Consider the following 20,190-nt stretch of genomic DNA (forward strand, 5'->3'; position numbering starts at 1 on the left):
TCTTCCATCTCTCCTCTCATCTTTACACTTTCATTTGTTTGTGAGACTGGTTCTGCACTATGTAAATTATGTCCCAGCACCTGAGCATACAGCTGGGCAGCAGTCAAGATGAGCTAAAATTAGTGTTTGAATCTCATTAACGCTTTGTGTTGAACATGTTCTGTGCTGAAATGCATTACAGACGGAGCTGGAGCCCACTTTCCTTCAATGTTACCACTGTGGCTGAACTGCAACAATTCATTTCTCTCCATATCTTCCATCTGTTTATTTATTTATTTATTCCTCCTCTCCCTCCTTCCCCCTTTCCTGCTGGCTGTGTTTGCATTGAACCTACTCTCTTCTCTTTAAATGTAGCTATGTGCTGACGCTCCCCTATAAATCAGAGCCCGGCTGACAGAAAGGCTCGTAGTACAAGCCATGGAGAAAATGGTCCTCCAAAGGCATCCTGGAAGAGAATTATATCATAATAGAATCTGGCTGTCATAAGCACCCTTTTGGCCGGAGGCACTACACAGAGACCTGGGAACCGGGCAATCGAGGGAGGAGAAAATAACACTTTGGGAAACCATTACCTGAATATTGTTTACGATAGGTTTAATGGCCTATCAAATTTGCTTTCCTGTTGTTGGCTTTTGAAAATAAAAACAAGAGGCACTTTTATTAACAGATGCTGCGCGGTAAGACAGCAAGACAGATGTTAGAAGAAGAAAAGAAGTAAAGAGGAAGATGCTAAAGCTCTGGAGATGGCAGTAAAGTGGTAATGTCTGTGGTATATGTGCACGTCCTTATCCACTTCAGATAATTGACAAAATCACAGGGAACATTAAGAATATGAATATATATCTAATAGAAATATGTAAGAGCAGAAATCAAATAACTTTTTGGCCTCTTCATAGGAAATATTACTAGGTAGAACAGACACACACACACACACACACACACTCACGACAAATTCATCACAAGTCAATATGATTTTTCTTTAAAGGCTTAAAATAACCCTGTAGGAAAGGTGACTGCAGCGTAGTATCCAGGCAACAGAAGACTACTGATATGGATTTCACTGGCTCCATCCCACCACTCAATCACACAGGGGTGACCCTGCACACACACACACACACACACACACACACACACACACACACTCACACACATATATACACATAAACACCCAAACAGTTTGTGAGTGGATAATGAAGGGATCACAGAAGATTAAAAATATCTGTGGGACGTGTGTGACGCCACAGCCGTCACACATCAATAGGGCTGGAGGCCACTGTGAAATCTCCCTCGTCAACACTGTGCGCTGTGAGGAGTGACATGATGGCATCTGTCTTTTAAAGCTGACTTAAGCTTGCTTATTTATCTCACTCAAGTCAAACACATCAGTGGATAAAAGTTTCACAAAGCCCTCGGGCTGTAGCATGCAAATATGCGTCCGCAAGAAGTACACACGTATTGAGAGTGTGCATGCTTTTGGGTGCGCACACACACCCATCACGGTCAAGCTCCAAAACTCACAGCACCTGGTGCAGATGGCATGGCATTATGGGAAGGGTACAGCTGATTGGTTAGAGAGGAGCGAACGAGGAAGATGCCGGAGGCTGACAGGTGTGCTACTTTATTTCTGCCTTTCTCTGCAGAAGTGTTATTAACAGTCTGCAGCACTTTTTGTGTTTTTCTTTTTTCTGACATTACTGACTGCTGCGGCACTGGTCACTCCAGAGGGCTGCTCATCTTTTGTTCCATTGTGAGATTATCACTGCAGGTCAATACTTCTTTTATGTGTTTGTTATCTGTACAAGGCTGATGGTTGAAAAGAAATGTTCCGACGTGTCTGCACAATGGTTACGATTGACCCCATTGCTGTCGCCATGGCAATCTGAAGACGACTAATGGGGGTTGGTTTACAGGCTGGTGCAGGCTCTGACTCTCTTTGTGTGCATGGAGTACAACTGCATATTTGACATTTAATAAATTCTAACACGTGCAATTTTGATTTTGAAAGACAAATAAGGATATGACATTTAATAAAATTATAAAAGTAAAAACGTCCACTTCAAAAAAAGATCATAGTGTGATTCATGAATTCGAAATAAATCCTAAATAAATATAATCTTACCTGAATCCGAGCTGTACATGTAGACAAACTTGGTCCAGCCGTAGTGGTCGATTACACCCACCAGAGCGTCCTGCAGCTCAGGCCTCAGCTGGATGACGAACTGGTTGGCCGTCTCGATGGGGAAGGACGGCGTGACGAAGCAGACGTGCAGCGCTCCGCAGAAGGACATGAGCATGTTGACCGTCTTCCTGTCATACAGGCCGATGATGGCATACACACCTTTGGAGAACTGCGAGCAAACTGTAGCGAGAGGAGAGAAAAAGAGGGGAGAGGAGACAAGAGGTTGGTTATTCTCAAGACGTTCCAGAGTGGAGGATTATGGAATACTTGCATTGAACTGAGAGAAACGCTGGTTAAACCGAAAGTGAAAGCCGAAGCAATTATAGTGAGACACAACAAAATGAAAAGAACCTCTTCCCTTCAAGTAGGCATTTGCAGCATTGCACACCCACAACGTTTCTGTTAGCAAGAAACCATAACACACAACATTGTTTGGTACTGATAATGGTAATTTTAGTTGATTAAATCGAGACATTTCACAATGTGTCATACAGTTTTTATCTGATTGTCAATCGGCATCAAATTAAAGCTGAAATGAGCCAGAGCAAAATCAGTTGGTTGCTTAATTCCAGCTTCATCAATGTGTAAATTTGTTGCTGCCTCATATTTAATGTGTTTGGGGGTTTTAATATTGATTCAACAAAAAAAAATGTTTTTAAAAAGTATTAGGACAACAACTTTGGCTTTAAAAATTATGATGATTGTGTTTACTATTTTTTAAAGTTGTATAGACAAAGCGATTAAAGGGGAAAATAAGTGACAAATGAATCGCTTAAGTGTAAGTCACACCTTATATTGAATTGAATGAACTGAGGCCACATCCACACCACTACCTTTTCATTTGAAGACGCTAAAACAGAGAAGATAGTAAACGCTTCTGGCCCCATTTTAGTTTGAAAACTCCAAAGCTGAAAACCACTGGCATTAGCCTCAGCTACCAGTGTACACCACAACATGGATCTATCACAAGCGTTGCTGAGCCTGTTGTCTTTGCTAACAGCTGCAAATCTGCATTTCACATTGATACAACTGCTTACGTGTAGAGACAAACTGTTATTTGAGCAATCTGCAACACATGTACGTGAGCGTTTTCAGGTGTGTTTGTATGGATGGTGATTGAAAGTGATACAGAGCCCAAATTACTTGACAGAGATCAAACATGTACCTGTATCGATGAAGCCTAAATTCAACTAAAAGAAGTACAGACGTTTTCAACAATCTTCAGCTGAAATTAACTTTCCTTAGCTTTTGCCGCTCGGTGACATGTTTATGCAAAGCTGGCCCGTCGGTCCATCTGTGTACCACCAGTCTGTTTGCTTGCCTTCGCTGAGAGGTGGTGGAGGTGAAGGCAGATTAGGCGTAGAGAGGTTAATCAATGCATCCCCAGGGTTCCATTGACATTTTACTGGCAGCAGGAGGCGGCTCCCGTCTCTCATTTGCTTTTCTCCCTCGTTCTGTCCATTTCTCTTTCTCTCATTGTCTGCCTGTCACTGCTCACACTCACACTTCCCTCTCACCCTTTAATATCTCAAAATAGCTCATTTACGTAGACAGAGGCGTATCCTCTCCGTGGTTTCAGGGTAGCATCCTACCTATACACGCGCAGGTCTGACCTGGGCTAGTTCCTGTGCTGTGGTGATGGGTGGGCCTTACTCGACTCAGTATTTACCAAACAGATTGAAGTCTCTGCCTGTCCCTCGTGCGAGGGCCAGCTCGCTGCTAGGCGCCAAGGGAAAAACGGAGAGAAGATGGCCCGCACCCAAAACGCCTAACCTGTCACAGACCTGCACCATCCATGCAGGCACGGGTGACGGAGGGAGAGCGGTATCACATAAAAATACATGTGCACACACACATATGCAGACACTAGCGCTCCAAAAGCCTGGTGACTCACCCTACTTAAAAAAAGGCCCTGAAATAGACATTTTGCGCCTCGCCACACTGACTCAGTAACAGACCTATCTCTCCTCCATGGTCTGCACACGCTCCTGCTGGTAAATGGACCCTCTCTCAGCTATTGCCTTCCACCAGCACACATTATATTTCCCCCTCACCATTTTCTAGGACCAATTTCAGAGGTGATCCCATGTTCTGCTTGGATAAAAGGTAATGAGAGCTTGTTTGACTTTTTGTGCAGTGTCCCATTACTCTGCCCTGCAGCAGGTTACCACGTTTCACTGAATATGAGTCATTTCTCATACCTACAGTATGTCTGACGAAAAACAGAAAAAAAACCCAACATGCAGCCATGTGGCACGGACCTCCTGCTCCGAGTTGGCAAGAGAACCATGTGCTCGTCCGATTCGACACGACGAGACACAGAACATTAGTGTAACTCAGCGGTCTCAGTTCAGATAGCAGAATAACCGGAGCGGCGTGGCGGGCGTTGTGTTTGTGTTGTGCGCGGCTTGTTAGCGAAGCTCCACCTGAAGTAATGACATTTGAGGCAGGGCTGAGGCACCGAAGATGATCGTGAAGACCCCGACAACACCTGTCCACCCTGGCACTTCGTGTCTCCCCGTCCACAAGCCACAGCTGCCATGGCGGCAGGGCTGAGGTTGCCCGGGCAACAGCAAGGGATTACAGTAGCTCAGAGCTGCTAAAGGACTTTTGAAAGATGGAGTGGGAATTTTTTTTTGAGTGTTTGGACATTTTGTCATAATTAGCCTTGCCCCTTGAGGAATTGCCAAATTTGCAAAACTCACTCTGCTTTGCAAAATCCTTAGATAATATCTGAAATAATGGGGAGATTTGCAGCTGAGTTTCACAGCACGGCATTCTTATTTACACTCCCAACAAACCATGCCAATTTCCAAGAGTCAACAAAAACCTTGAGCATATGCATACAGATGTGCGGGCGCTCCAGCGGTACGGTCCCCTGAGTCGAAGTATTCACTTGCTGTAAACTTTTGCTATGAATGAACAATGAGTCGATTTGCATTCGGTGTGGCTGAAGAGTTTTTGGTCAGCAGGAAAAGAGAGGAAGGAAACTCAAATCCTGAAGGGACAGATAGTAGCACAACAGGAGGAGCTGTCAGAAACAACTCACGCAGTTACTGTCTTCCCTGTGCTCTGTTTCCTGTGCCCTGCAGCTGTTCCTCTGCTTAGCATGAGCCAAATATCAAACGACAGACGTGTCTGTGCCGGCTGCAAAGAGGGCGTGTTTATGACAGTTGCTCCTGAATCTGAAGTTGAGGATGATGGGAGGGCGTTAGGCAACGCTGCATCCTTCACACAAGCTATGAATGTTTAAAAAGCCCAGCACTAAATCAAACACTGCCTCTGAAACATCACCGGTTCACTCCAAAAAGAAAGTCTGAGTGTGACTTGATCATATGCATTTACAATGAAGCTGTAAAATCTGATGCAAGAAGTCAAAGACATAGACTGATAGATTTTCTTTACTTGTGGACAGGGGGAGACATCCTGCTTTCAGAGTGAGACTATCTGACTGGTCATGATAAATGAAATGTCAATATTATCCAGATATATGGATGTGTAAGTCAGAGGCTTCAAGGTGCCCTTGAGCCTGGCGCCTCCCTGCTGCTCCACTGGAGCCGCTCACTAACCTGTGTGTAGGACTGAATATTGCAGAGCAGCTCCTTTATGTGAATGTGGGATTTGTTATTCAATAGCTCTTCGTTGCTTGATGTGTCAAAAAAATTAAATAAAAAGACGAAATCAATTGAGCTGGCCTGTATTGTACCGAGAGCAAGCGCAGAACAATTCTTTTCAATGTACATTTGGGGGAACACACAACCAGTTTTGCAATAATCAATATGAGGAAGGTCTTCTGAGCATGTTGGCTCGGAAAGCATGAAAACCACAAATTCTGACAAGGACATTATACAGAAAATATAACCCCCACCTCCCACACACACACACACGGAACAGAGTTTTTCTACTATTCCTCTCCTCTGGGACTTGCATGCTATTATCCTGAGCAACATTAAGGTCAGCCGTACACAGGGAATTTCAGAGCAGCAGGAAGCTGGCTTCAGCTGGAGGGAGCGCACTGATTGGAGGGGTCTTGCTCAGCCATCCATAAAGGTCTTTTTTTAAATTGTGCCCCACTACTGTGGACTGACATGTCCACTGACTCCGCAAAATACAAAGTATTTTACCCACTGATATATTATATACAATCCTCTGTATTTTTTACCTTCAAACTCCAAATAGATCTGTTTTTGTTTTAGACATGGATGAACAAAGACTTAAAGGTAAAGTTCACCCAGAAATGTTAATTCACTCATTATATACTCACCACTATGCCGATGGAGGGGTGTTTACACCATGTTTTTAGCCTAAGGAGCCGTATGGAGGCATGTTGTGTTTTTTTCTGTTGTTTCTTTACGTTTAAAGAAGTTGTCCCCAGTTACTTCAATTGTATTGGATTTGGCTGCCACACTGTTTACCCCTGAAACTCCAAAAGTGTTTTGTGGACTCAAACACTTCACGAGAGAGTGGATAATGAGTGAATTGTTATTTTTAGGTGAACTATCCCTTTAAGAAAGGAGCGGTGAGATGTTAAATCCAGCCGAGCTGTTCTTCATGACACTGGCAAATAGGTTTCCAGAGTAGAACACCACTTTCATACACTGAGTGCTTATCACGTCAATCCACTGTCCCCTTTACAACACAAGGCCACAGCTTCCACACTGATGCCAGACAAATCTGTCAAATGTGTTTTCTCTCTCAGTCAAGTCGGACTGAAAAACATTTTATTTTAAAGTCAGAGTTTTTTGAAATACCAAAGCATCTTGATCGTCTCCTTGTGGCTCCTTGTGATTTAAGTCATAAATCCTGTCTTCTCTATATTAATGGATGGGACATGGACCAAACTAAAAAGCGATACAACACTTTAAATACCTTTGATCATTCTTATCTCACTGATGTATGTCCGAGTGTCCATTTTTATGGTAAGTTTGGTTTAAATTAGTTATTAGATGACATTAAAGAGTGATGAAACATCATGATTGACTCACAATCGGTCAAGCATGTTTATCAAAGTGGCACGGATCGCTACTGCGCAGATTCTGGTTCCAATTGCACAAGATGGCAGCATAGTGGGAGGTAGTGGAGACATATTGTCCTGTCTTACAGTCAATGCATCATGTCCCTGCTTGCTTTGGCTCAACTTTTGCTTTTCTTTCATTGTTAATCATTGATCAAACAGTCATAAATGCTGTGTTGTAGAAGTGAACACACTATTCTGTTCGGTCATTATATTCTATTTCAGTGCACTGCGTTGCTAAATGTTTGTGGGGGGCTCAGGAGGTACAGGTCCACTGGCCAGAAGGTCGGTAGTTTGATTCCCGGCTCCTCCAGTCTGCATTCTGAAGTGTCATTGGACAAGATGCTGAACCCCAACTTTCCCCTGGTGACACTGTATGAATGGTAAGTGATAGAATATATAGAAGTGCCCTGTGTGTGGTGATCGCAACTTTAGTGCTTTGAGTGGTCCATACGACTAGAAAACCACTATATAAATAGAGTCCATTTACCATTTCATCTTCTATTGTCAAAAATCTTACAGTATGAGAGGATTTCAACATAAACCCCACTTGTGTGTTTCCATACAAATCATTCAAATCCTTGTTACGTATCATACTCACAATGCCATGTATCGCTTGCATATTTAGTTTAAGGGATCCTTCTGAAAGACGAGAGGGATGACAGGAGCAGCGCCGCCGCTGTCACATCAGGCAGTAATATACAGCACCTCCGTAAGGGGGACGGGTCGCTCAATCAACCGCAGCGCACTTTGAGGGGAGAAATTCACATCTGACACCAGACACTGCAGACACACACAATCATCCTCCACTCAGCCACCCATGGCTAATAACTGTCAGATGATGTGTGTAATAAAAACAGAGAGCATGTTGTGGTCCCTCTGGTGCCATCCATCTTCCACAGGGCTAATCAGCTATGTTAATGAGAGGAACCAGAAAAAGAAGTTGATGCCTGACTCTCGCACACACACCCCCACAGTCAGGACCCGTTAAAGGGTGCACACGCTTGATACACTTATCAAACAGCACCCTCCCCCGACAACCCACCAAAAAAAAGTCTCACTGATTTTGACAAGAGCGAGTCTCGCACACAGCTTGTGCTTGTGAAGATTCCCTCAGGTGACGGGTGGGGGAGGCCTTCGCTGTGAGCCCTCCAACACAGCATGACTCACACAGTGCAATCAATCTCCCGTGCCAAGGACAGGGGGGCCGGGGGTCCAGGGGACCGAAACGCAGCACCTACGTGGATCTGCATCAATGTCTCCACACATGACCGAGTAGGAGGACTCTTTATACCAGGAGAGCTTTTTTTTTTTACTGGGATCTTCCACAACTACTTGAAATTATTCAACCAACCGGCTCAGTGATAGCAGGTCAGCGTACAGTAAAGAGGTTATTTCAACCATATAGATTCTATAAGAAATACAAAACAGGCTTTTGGAAGTTAGTGGGCTTTGCCTCACTGGCTTCCCATCTCTCCGGAGGACCCATATGCCCCATGGAGTGCTGCGCTCCAGAGAGGTGCACTCGCTGTTCCCCAGCACAAACAGCTTTAGCTCCTCGAGCTCAAGGGAGATTTAGAGCCTGTGGAAGAGCAATAAAACTGTGTTTATGTCACCGCTGCTACCAGTGTGTGTGGCAAATAAAACAGAGGGACAATAATAGAGAAAGTGGAGGAAAAGACAGATAAAAAAGTAAGAGCTGAGGCAAAAGATGGAAAAGTGACAAAAAATGAAAAAACAGAGGAAGGAGGCCGACAGGGAAGACACTAAACTCTTAAGCTTTGCACCGCTGGGAACAGCAGAGATCGGAGCAGATGACCAGCCAAACAGTTCCTAGATTAATGTTGGAGAGCGGCGGATACTCATGAGAGATTACATTAGCTGAAACGGGGGGGGTAATGGAAGGTTAATAGGGATGAGCCAAAAAAGCAAGCGTGTCTTGAAAATGTAGAAGAGGGCAGACAGAAGGCGAGGCTGGTTGCTGGAGAGGAGAAGAAACAGAGGCATTAGTGTCAGTGAGAGGAGATGATAGGGAGACTGCTGAGAACAAAGGGAACAGATGCCAGCCTAGCAGTGGGAAACAGGGCCACACGGTGAAATCTAGATTTCTCCTATTTCCTCTAAGTAATAAAACAATGGCACTGCATCGCCTCATTAAATGGGTAATCGAGGGTGTGAGAGTGCTCCCCTCGGCCCAGAACATCTCTCTTGCTCCCTCGTCCTGTGTCTCACTCTCTAACCCTCCCATGCCAGGCCATTGTCTCCCCCCCTTGCTGTTTTCTCGCCGCGCTTCCAATCTGGTTTGCCGCGGAGCGTGCTGAATAAACGGTTACCTGGGCAGAGGGTCAGAAACTTAGCCCAGACCAGCTCCTTTCAGGGGGGGCACGGAAACTTCAATTATCTCCTTAACAATCATCCCTTCCCAATTATCTCCCCATCTGCGTGTCAGCGTGGACAGGTGCAGAGGGACGGTTCCGCTCGCTCACTTTCATTTCTCTGACAGGGGAAGTGATGGAGGTTGATATGCGGAGCAAGAAGAGGCGGACGCACAGCCGGCATGCCAATTCATTAGGCCCCACTGTAGAAATTAACAACTGTCTTCAACAAATTCCAGCCAAGCCGTATGGGAAATAAAGAATTCTTAATGGACCGGAGGAGTAAATCCTAAAAGGCTATTAAAAGAAAGAAGAATATGACCAAAGAGCCCAATGATGTCCTTACATACAATGTTTTTATAAAATAAAAGAGTCAAAAACTCAAAGATACTCAATTTAAAAATGAAAGAAAATCGTCTCATTTGAGGAGCAGGAACCTACAAAGCTTCCATCTTCTTAAAAAAACACTACAAGTGAAATCTATTTGACGCAGTACATAATATGCTCTCATGGATCATCCCTGAAAATAAAAATTAAAAATTTACCATCAGCTCTAATAAGCAGCTTTTAATTTGAACTTGTCAAATGTTACATTTTGTCACTTGCAAACTATGTCCATCTCCCAAATTCACCTAACACTATATTTTCTAGCTAATACAGATGTTTGTGATTAATGATTTTAAATGGTTAATATGCGTATCCGGCCCAATACTTTTTCTTTGGTCTTTCTATGCACATATTGGAAAACGTTGTAGAGGTGTTGTTTAAACACATACATACAACACATACAAAAGCAGCATCACTAGCAGTTACATAAAAATAAAATCCAATACTTGCACTAATACATAACTTCAGCTAATTTAGAGGAGCTATAGACAGAAACACACCAACTGTTGGATATATATAATACCAAAAGCGGTTTATTTGGTGTGACGACGAGGTTAGCACCTGAACTAACCACCTAAAGAATAACACGTGGACACGAATTTGCGTGTTTGTCTTTTGCCGTCTTTTTGGTTTCCTCGTCTTATTTGCGTCTCCGACTTTCAGTAACTGTTGCAGGCCTGTTGTCATGGCGAGGCTTTTAGCACTGCGAGCCTCTGAGCGTCTGTGCGGCTGCGTGGATGACAACAGCAGTCTTTGTTGTCACTGTAAAAGCAACTGCACCATGTCACATTGTTTAATATGCTTGTAGGCTGTGTCCCTCATTAAAGTACACATAAGCTCCTGAGATGTACTGTATGACAAAAGAGGGACTCCGCTTCTGTCTTCGCCGCGAAAACATGACAGCTGCCATCATCCGGCGCTCGTGCCTCCCCCCCCCCACAGCACGAAGCCTGGTCCTCATCCCCAAACACATTGTTTTCTAATTGCCTGCCCCACACTTCTCAGCTCAGACCTCCAGAGATGACAGATTTGGTTTAAATACTTGTATGAATACAGAGATGGATTCAGAGCAGATTTGGAAAAACAAGGAGGAGAACAAATTGAAAACGGGATGGACATTATTTGGAGAACTGCAGGTGCGTCTGTGGTAAAGGTTTTGTCTACACTACTGCGGATATCATTTTAAATGGATACTTGCACCTCTGTTTTTAAAAATATCTCCGTCCAGATGAGAACACATAAATGCGCAAACAAGAATGTCAGGCCAGTAGGTGGCGATAAGGTCTACATCAAATGGCAGAGAAGAAAAGTGTTAGCGTGCTCAGTGAGTTTAATCTCCTTTTGCGGTACGAACTTCAAAACAACAACAATAGAGCTTAAACAGTGATGCCAACTTTTAGAATGGCTTTGTCTCCAGACTTAAATTTATATTCCTTTTTCTCCATTCAGAAAATCCTTATCAGAAGAGTTTTAAGCCTGGAATGAAGGCAAGCACCTACGAGATGAATCGAGGCCATAAAACATTTGATTCAGAACACAAAAATATTGGAGATTGGAAAAGAAAGCAAAGTTACAAGACCGTGTACGTAATAAATATAAGAGTGAAGGACCTGCACATCCCATAAACTATTGCAAATGATCCCTTCCAGTGCACTTCTTCTTTAAGGATGAAGAAGATTAAACCTTTGCAGTGATTTTCACCACCTTGGACTTTCTTTTCCTCCTCTTTGAATAACTGCAGCATGTTAGAAATGGAAATCGTGGTTTTCCTATGCTAAATAATAGAAGTATTATGGCTGATTATCAAAATCTCTATTCAGAAAATAATGAGATTTTTTACTTCTGGAACCACGCTGTTAAGCTCTGTAGTTGCTCATTATTTTTTCCTTATAGATTTGCTTATAAATTGGGCAAGGCGTCACAGGCGTCTGTGAATGTCTGCAATGAGGTGTAGTAAAGCTAAATTTAGCTGTAACTAGACTGAGCAGTTCTAACCAAACGTAGAGAAACAGGTGAATAGCCGCCATTGTTTGTGCCGAATGCCCATTAGACAAAGCAACTGTGGGCATGTGCAAAGTAAACTGCCTTGTCACTGTTTCCCAAATGCTCTATTTTACTTGCTCATACAAATACACAGAAACTGAGTTTTAAAAAAAATCTTTGTAATAGTGACGGGAGGCCCAAACGTAGAGGAAAAACTTAGTTTCACAAAATATCCACATTAGTGTGAACAGGGGCTGATTTCTCAAACGTCAGGTGCTGGATGGCTACGGGGTTACATTAAAGTGCCTCCTGGAGAAAAGGGCCATCAGAGGGAGAGGAGATTAAATGACAGGTTGCCTATTTTCTCCTTCCATGTCTTTCTTTTGTCTCCTGTGTTGACCTCGCTCCGTGTGAATTTGTCACCTCTGCCTTTTCTTTTGCAACACACAGAGACAATCTCCACACTCCGTCACCCTGCTGCTGGGGGAGCGGCCTCAGCTGATCTGCATTGATTGCTATGGGCCATTCTCTGTCACTGGCACGGGAAAAAAAGAAAAAAAAGAATTCAGAGCTCTCTCTCATTCATCAAACCAGCACCTGCCAGACAGTAGCCCAAGAGAACTGCGGCGAGTTTCTTCCCTTTCTTTTTTTCCTCTCTTACACCAGACTCTTTGTTTTCTCACTGACAAATAACTGTCATGTCCCAACCAGTCAGGAGGGAGTGGTGATCTGCTATCCGGCCGCCTTTTTCAATAACACGCTGAACACACAGTAATCCCTCTGAACACGCATTGTGGAAGTCAGTCACCGGGGTGCAGCCGGGGTGACACAGCGGCTACACAATAAAATACAACACCCCAGTGCATCACTGACACCAGCCACCGGGTCTTGATATTGGAGCTTAACCACCTCCGCCCCCCCCCCCCCCCCCCCCCCCCCCATCGCCCCCCCCTTCCTCTTCCTCTTAACACTTGAACCCCAGCAGAGACTTTGCTTTCCGGGGGGTTGTTGGCTTGAGAGTGGAGCAAAAGAGGTGTATAGAAAGAAAGAGATAAACAATCAGGCAGAGAGACATTTCTTTTTTTTGTTTCTCCAGGAAGGTCCTACAGTGAGCTGGAAACTTTCAAGCATTAGTCAATCCTCCCTTTTCCCCCTGCCAGATTATTATTACATATTTATGCCTATAAGTGAATAGAGTGATCGCTTGGGATGCGGTGCATTGAATAATACATTAAATGCATCTGCTCAAGCTCTGTCTCATGTTAACTGCTGTGTGTGTGCGCAATGGTGTGACCACTGAATCTCATGAAGCCATCTTCTAAGCTTTCATACATTTAGTCGTGTGTAGCGACGTCATGATGCTGGGCTGATGAGGGACGGGGGGGGGGGGGGGGGGGGGGGGGGGGGGGACGGGGGGTCCAGAGTACAGACGCAGAAAACAACAGATTTTTCATGCATGTTAAATGAACCGGGGCTTTTTGTTGGACATAGAAATGTTTTTGATAACGTTGCACTCATTAAAGTAATTGCTGAGCTGTGGGAACATGAGAGCACAGGGTTGACATTGAGGTAGCGTCCGTACAAGACTGCAGCTTCTCCTGCAAATTTGAAAACAGTGGTTTCAAACCTGAGGGTAAGGACCAAAGAGGGGATAGGAAAATAGAATGATACACACTTATATACAGAACGTATTTCTTTATGTCAATACACTGATACTCAAAGCTTTTCATATGTGAATTACTGTTTTTTAAAATAAGGAAAAAATTGCCATGTTTGGTTATACAGAGGCAGTGATGATTCACATTAGAACACATTCATTGTTTTGTGAGGGATCATAAGCCAAAAGTCTGGGAACCATCGGTCTAAACTAATTTATTTTGGTGCCAAACTGAAAGTGAAGACACCTGATTGATCCACCATGAAGTCGGACTGGGTTATAACTTTTCCATTTTTCTCCATTTTCTCTTTAAAATATAGCTTTGAATAACCTGATGAAGAGAGTGTCAGAGTTCTCTTTAGGTGGAACACAGCAACCCCAAATCTCAATGTTATTACTGAATAAAACTACGATGCCACGAAGTCGAGCAGTTACATCTGCCAAAGGCTAAGCAATCTCACACGTCTCTCAGATCTGGATTATTATCTGAATCTGCACCAAAATGTACAAACTCACAGATCTCTACACCATAATTGTCAGAGTTTTCACCGAATCCGAACTAGGGGGCTTAGCCTATGCCCCGTCCCTGCACTGAATTTGGTGTTTATCAGTTCAGTACTTTTTTTTTGCATAATCCAGCTGACAAATAAACAAACAAACAAACACACAGAGGAAAACATAGACTCTTCGATAGAGGTAATAAGTTGTAACAACCAAAAGTAATATTTCTATGTTGAGTCATACCACTCTGTGAAACAATTCAGCTCTCTGCCTCTCAGTCACCATGGAAGCTGCTGTAAGTGAAGAATTCAATGATGTATAGGACTTGGTGCATGGTAAAGATGTTCCGTTAAAGATACGAGCATCGGAAATGCCAGGTCTGTCATCGGCGAGTACATGAATCTGTGCACCACCCAGATAAAACTGCAATTTTCTTTTCCCAGAGATCTTTCTTACTGCTCCAAAATAGCAGTTGTGTTATACTGCCACTGGCAAGAACTGTTTTTTGAGAAGTGAAGAAGCGATTTCCAGTTGTGTAGCGTTAGCCACAACTAGCTAAAATGTCAGTAATTTGGCACTTTTTCACGCTGGAAAGTCCCACAAGTCATAAATACAGAGATGTGTATCGTGCAAAACTTCAGTTTCGAACTATATTTAGGACGTAATTGTTTTGTTTTCCGCGATTAATTTATTTATGTTCTTTTTCAGTTAGGACTGTCAAACTAGATAAGTAGTTATGTAACATTCCTTTTCTATATGTCTTTGTTTTTCAAAGGGTTTAACCTGAGTCAGACCAAACAACAGTGATAGAAATCATCACTTACATACAGGGTTAGTAACATAAAGCGGTCACATTTTTTTTTAAAGATACTGGTATCCATTTGTACTCGGTATCGGTTGATACACAAAGTCCAAGCATCAAGAAAAATGTATGAGAGACAAGTCAAAGCTTCCACACACCTTCCTCTCCCACAACCAAACTTTCTGTTTACCCTCATTCTTTATGAGAGGCCAATAACTCGAGTGGCAACTGTCTCTGTACACAACAGTAAGTTATCAAAACATCAGTGTCTCTGTGTTCAATATTTTCTAATTATCCATCTGTTGTATCCATCAAATCCTGATGCAAAAGCGGATCAGTTTTGTGCTCTCAAGAAAATTCTGGTTGCATCAGCACACCTTTCAATTTTATCAGAAAATTTATAAATACATCCGATACCTAATAAATATATATATATATTGTTTTACATGTTATTGTTGGGGAATCCCATTGGCACCATCGATGTTACAACTTGTATCCAACAATGCAGGATTTGATTTACGATCAACGTTGGACCACCCCTGGACTTGACCTCTACCTGTACACTCCCTCTGTGACATAGACCTACATACGTCCCAACATCCGGCAATAATTCATATCTGTCCTCCAGGCCTGCACCGAGGGAAGCGTCCCCCCCCAACCTCCTGCCCTCCTCTCATCTGTGCCGTATTGATCGGGCTGGGCAGGCCTCCATGCGGTGCTCAGTTCATTGATCATGGCTGCCTCATAGATCCTCTTCCAGTCCTGTTTAACTGACCCTCAGAGACCCGAGGAAATACTGCAGCCTGCATCACACTGACAGCACAAATCGTCTTTTCCATGAACACTAATTAGTCTCAATGAAAGGTTTATTATCACAATGGCTGAACCGGACACAAAATCAAATAAGTGAGTTAGTGACTCGAAAAAAAGTTAAACTTCAATCCGACTTCAAATTCCCAAGTGAAAGTCAAATGTTAAATGATGTTGCTCGGTTGTGTTTCCAGGTGCAATATCCTGCACAGAGAAGAGCCAAAGTTTAGACTAAATCTCATCACACATGTGTAGGATATCAAAGAGAGAAGAAGATATTGTAGGCGGGAGCCTGCAGGGGATTTGACACAACGCTAGCGATTCAGTGACGTCCTTATTATAAACCAAGTCAATAGCAGATTATGGTAATGTGATATCTAACTGAGGGGAACAGTGACTAATATCCTCCATGTACACACAGCATCCCTGACGGTTATTTTTAACCAGTGGAAACGTAAAATGAGCCAGTCCACGAAAGTGCTTTCACTGAAAATGTGACAAAACAGGCACATATATAAAAAGGCATCATCCATTAAAAACATCACGTTATGACTTGGTTTGTATACGTTGAGAGGAAGAAAGAAGACAGAAATGCAAATGATTTCCTCCACCCTGTCTCACAATATGCCGGCAGCATGTGGAGTCAACCCCGTTGACTCCACATGCGGGAAATAAAAGGAATCGCTTCACCATTAACTATTTAGTGATTTTATTTTTTTATCTTTTCCTCTTTGTGTCTTCTTTCATCTTGCCCTACTCACCCTGACCTCCCCACCCTCAGCCCTTATACTCCTACTCCTTAGGCAGGTGCCAGTAAGTGTGTGAGCATGTATGTGTTACGTGTGTGTGTGTGTGTGTGTGTGTGTGTTTGTGTGTGTGTGTTGGAAGGGCTTGCTTCTGAGAGGAAGTGGCTAGTCATAAGAGCCAGCTGATGAGTATCACCCTCATCCGGAGCTCCATTCATCCCTGTGCACAAGGGGCCATTCACCCCCCGCTTTTTTCACACTCGTGTACCCCGAGGGCCACACTCACGCGCACTTACAGAGGTGACCTGTCACTCACCCAAGACATCCTACACAGATGCAGATGCAGACACACACACACACACACACACACACACACACACACACACACACACACACACACACACACACACACACACACACACACACACACACACACACACACACACCACCACTCCTCCATATAGGCTTACTAAATAAAAAAAAAGCCAAGAAGGAGGAAGCCAAGGCAGCTTTTCTCATCTGACTCATTATAAACAAGCCCTGGAGCCTTCACAAATACGTCTCCATAGGCTTTACGACTAAATACTCTTTCAGAACAAGTGACACATGGCGGAATGAGGTGTCATTTTCTCCTACGCTGTGAATCCTTCTGACACACTCGTACCAGAGAGATGGCCGCGACTGGATCTAGCAAAACCTCAATACCGGCGGTTATACTTGGTCAAATCATCCGTTTTCAGGTAGCAACCCGAACTCTGTCCGTTTGGGATAATGGCTCTTTGTAGATATTTAGTGTATCCCATCTAAAAAACACCTGTTTTCACATTTTCACCGGATATTTTAACGGAGTTTTAAACTGATAACACCAATCAAATCAATCTTAAGAAAAAAGCAGAGAACAGAAGGTCAGCCATTTCGATCCATATTGTTCTTTAACAGCCCACTGTTCGTACTGCTGTCTCTCCACTGGTTGCACAGTGTGACTAAGACATTAATGCCCCCACCTCCCTGCAACCCCCCACTGTGGTCTCACATTTGGTCCACTGGCGACGTCCCTGGAAAACGCTCGACAGCAGCTGGACCCTCGCTTGTACGTCATATTCCCTTCTGAGCGGAGGACCATCTCATTAATGAGGGTATCTCGGGTGTGTTTACATTTCATTACACCGCTCCTGCCTGGCTCCTCGCCTAAATAGCTGAAGGGGAGGGGGGGGGGGGATGGGGTGGTGAGTGTAGATGTCCAGGTTTCTAAATAATTTACAAAGCTCTTATGTTCCTGAAGTCATCTCTGCAGAATAATGCACACCACAAAGCCAAATCTGGACAGGATGGAGTTCATTAAGCCTGGCTTTATGAACAAGTATAGGAAGATGGTGGTACATAATAGAAAAGTGCAGTGAAATCAGTGACAGATGAGAGTAGATTTCCTTCTAGTGATGGTGTTCAACATTCGGTGGCCACTACTGAGTACCACATTACATTAAACCTCTGAGGCAAAAATGTCATTACGCTTGTACGCTATGTCTCAATAAAACTGCGTCGTATTTTTCCCATTTCTTTGTTTAATCCGTGAGCTACGAATGAAATCTGTGAATGTATGGGAGCCGGTTTCTGAATTCCAGGCAGGTTGGAAAGTGGAAAGCACAACAATTTGTGGCTGAGGGATGTAACCAAATGCCCGTCACTGAGGCAATGTCACACATTATGGGAGACAGACAGACAGGAAGGCCACGCTGTCAGAGGGTAGATTTCCAGTGTGAGTGCAGCCACGGACATGCTCAGAGGATAGGAGGATGGAACGGGGCAGAAAACGTGCCTGGACGCCCTCGGGGGCATCAAAATATCGTCATGGATAAGTGCCGGGTAAGGTGGAGATAACAAGTTAGACTGTCATCTAAAGCTCAGAGTGATTGTGTGGCTGGCATAATGGCACACATTATCACCCACAGGAGAATGGCGTCGCCACAGCTCAGACCAGTGACTCAGAATGATGATTATCTTAAAACTTCTTCACTGACCACAAATCCTACATCCAAATATACTGGGAGATAACCCTGCGAGTCCTGAAAGTTGAAATATACAATGTGCGTGCGTGTGCGCGTGCCTCTGCAAAGATGTTCACTGTGGGAGGGTTTAATAGCGCGTGTTCTTGCAGAAAAAGATTAATCGGATTGCGATCCATGGCTAATTAGAAATGCATTTAGAGTCGTTTCCTCCTTCTTTGTTCGCGGTGCCTGGTGAGAGCGCCCTGTTCCTGCGCTCTGCCTCTTTTGTTTTCACACCCTCGGTTTAAAAGAAGCAAAGACGCACTGTGGATCAGTGGCAGCAGTTTTTTTTTCTTACAATTCTTACAGATGTAAAAAAAAAAAAAGATGTTACATGACTGTCTGACGATGCTGCTGAGGCTGGATCTTCATCCCTGTGGCCGGAGCGCAACAAAAAAAAAAAACGCAGCAATCACGCAGAGGAAGGCAGAGCAAAATAAGTCCCACGCAACAGTTATTAAACCAACACAATAAAACACGCACGTCTTTGCACTCGCAGGCCTATGATGTCTATGTGCGATTATACCTGCACAGGATTATACTCGTGGAGTTGCACGCGCTCCGGAACAAGTCGATCCACAAGACTGAGATCGGGGGGGGGGCAGGCTGAACAGACTGAACAGACTGAATGAGACAGATGAAATCACGCGTCTCCAGTGAGATGACACTTACAGGCATATGTCATGGAGAAGCTATTCCCCATCCTGACCATGTCCACCTGCGGCACCAGTTTGGGGATGTCCTGGTGGTGCGAGAGGGCGAAGCGGAACACCTCATATTCGTGCGATTCGATGGGGAACAATCCTCCTGTTGAGCAGCAGAGGACAAGTCAGGAGAGATAAAAAAAAAAACAACAACACGCATATTGCAAACAAGACAAAGACGAGGTAGAGAAGAAGTAGAGGTTCTGGTGCGGAGACAAAGGCGGTGCGCTGCGTGTGCGTAATTCTCACCTATATTGATGTTACTTGGGAAACTTGAGCTTGAACCCAAGCACACCCCCAGTAAACTGGTGTAGAGGATGGTGAGGCTTCGCTGCATATTTCCTTTTGCATTGGCGAAGGGGAGAAGAGCCGAAATCCGAGCATAGGTTTGTCCGCGTATGTGTGTGAGAGTGTGAAGTTAAATCCTCCAGGCTGCCTCCGATCGCTGCGTTTACACCGACATCGATTCAACGCGCCGAGACAATTATGGCAATGGCGAGTGAGAGGAGGCACCTTCCCCTCTCTCTCTCTCTCTCTCTCTCTCGCTCGCTCTCTCTCTCTCTCTCTCTCTCTCTCTCTCTGATGCTCTCTTGTCCTTGGCTGCTGTTGTATGAGACGGAGACTTCAGCAGGAGCCGCGCTGCAAAAAATGCGCCCCTCTCCCTCTCGACAAGCTGTTGAGTCTCGGGGATCAGATCAGTCTCCCCGCACGATGCTGCGACATGGTTTCCACTTGCTTTGTTGCAACGAGGAGTCTTTATTAAAGGAATGCCTGTTGAAGCGAGTGTGCGCGCAACAGGGCTGCAATAAAGGAAATTGCGCGTTTGGATAAATGAGAATTATTACAGGATATAAAAGAAAGAAAAAACCTGCTTTGCATGAGGAATAAAAGGTGTTATCTCACCCAGCGGTCGATGGTTTCTTCTCATCTGAAAAATAAAGACATTTGCACTCTGGATATTTGACTGAATGACTCGCGGGGCTGGAT

At 44.1% G+C, this 20,190-nt stretch overlaps 1 protein-coding gene across 1 annotated transcript in view; it reads right to left on the reverse strand.

Moving 5' to 3' along the window:
- gria1a (glutamate receptor, ionotropic, AMPA 1a) overlaps window positions 1-19,935 on the reverse strand; it is a 72,861-nt gene extending 52,926 nt beyond the window's left edge. The window contains 3 exon segments of the mRNA XM_034598010.1: window positions 2,120-2,359; window positions 19,172-19,306; window positions 19,453-19,935. Of these exon segments, the coding sequence (XP_034453901.1) occupies window positions 2,120-2,359; window positions 19,172-19,306; window positions 19,453-19,540 (463 nt within the window). The 5' untranslated portion in view covers window positions 19,541-19,935.
- Between the last annotated feature and the right edge of the window lie 255 nt (window positions 19,936-20,190).

Source organism: Hippoglossus hippoglossus, chromosome 10 (genome assembly GCF_009819705.1).
Source record: "Hippoglossus hippoglossus isolate fHipHip1 chromosome 10, fHipHip1.pri, whole genome shotgun sequence".
NCBI lineage: Eukaryota > Metazoa > Chordata > Actinopteri > Pleuronectiformes > Pleuronectidae > Hippoglossus > Hippoglossus hippoglossus.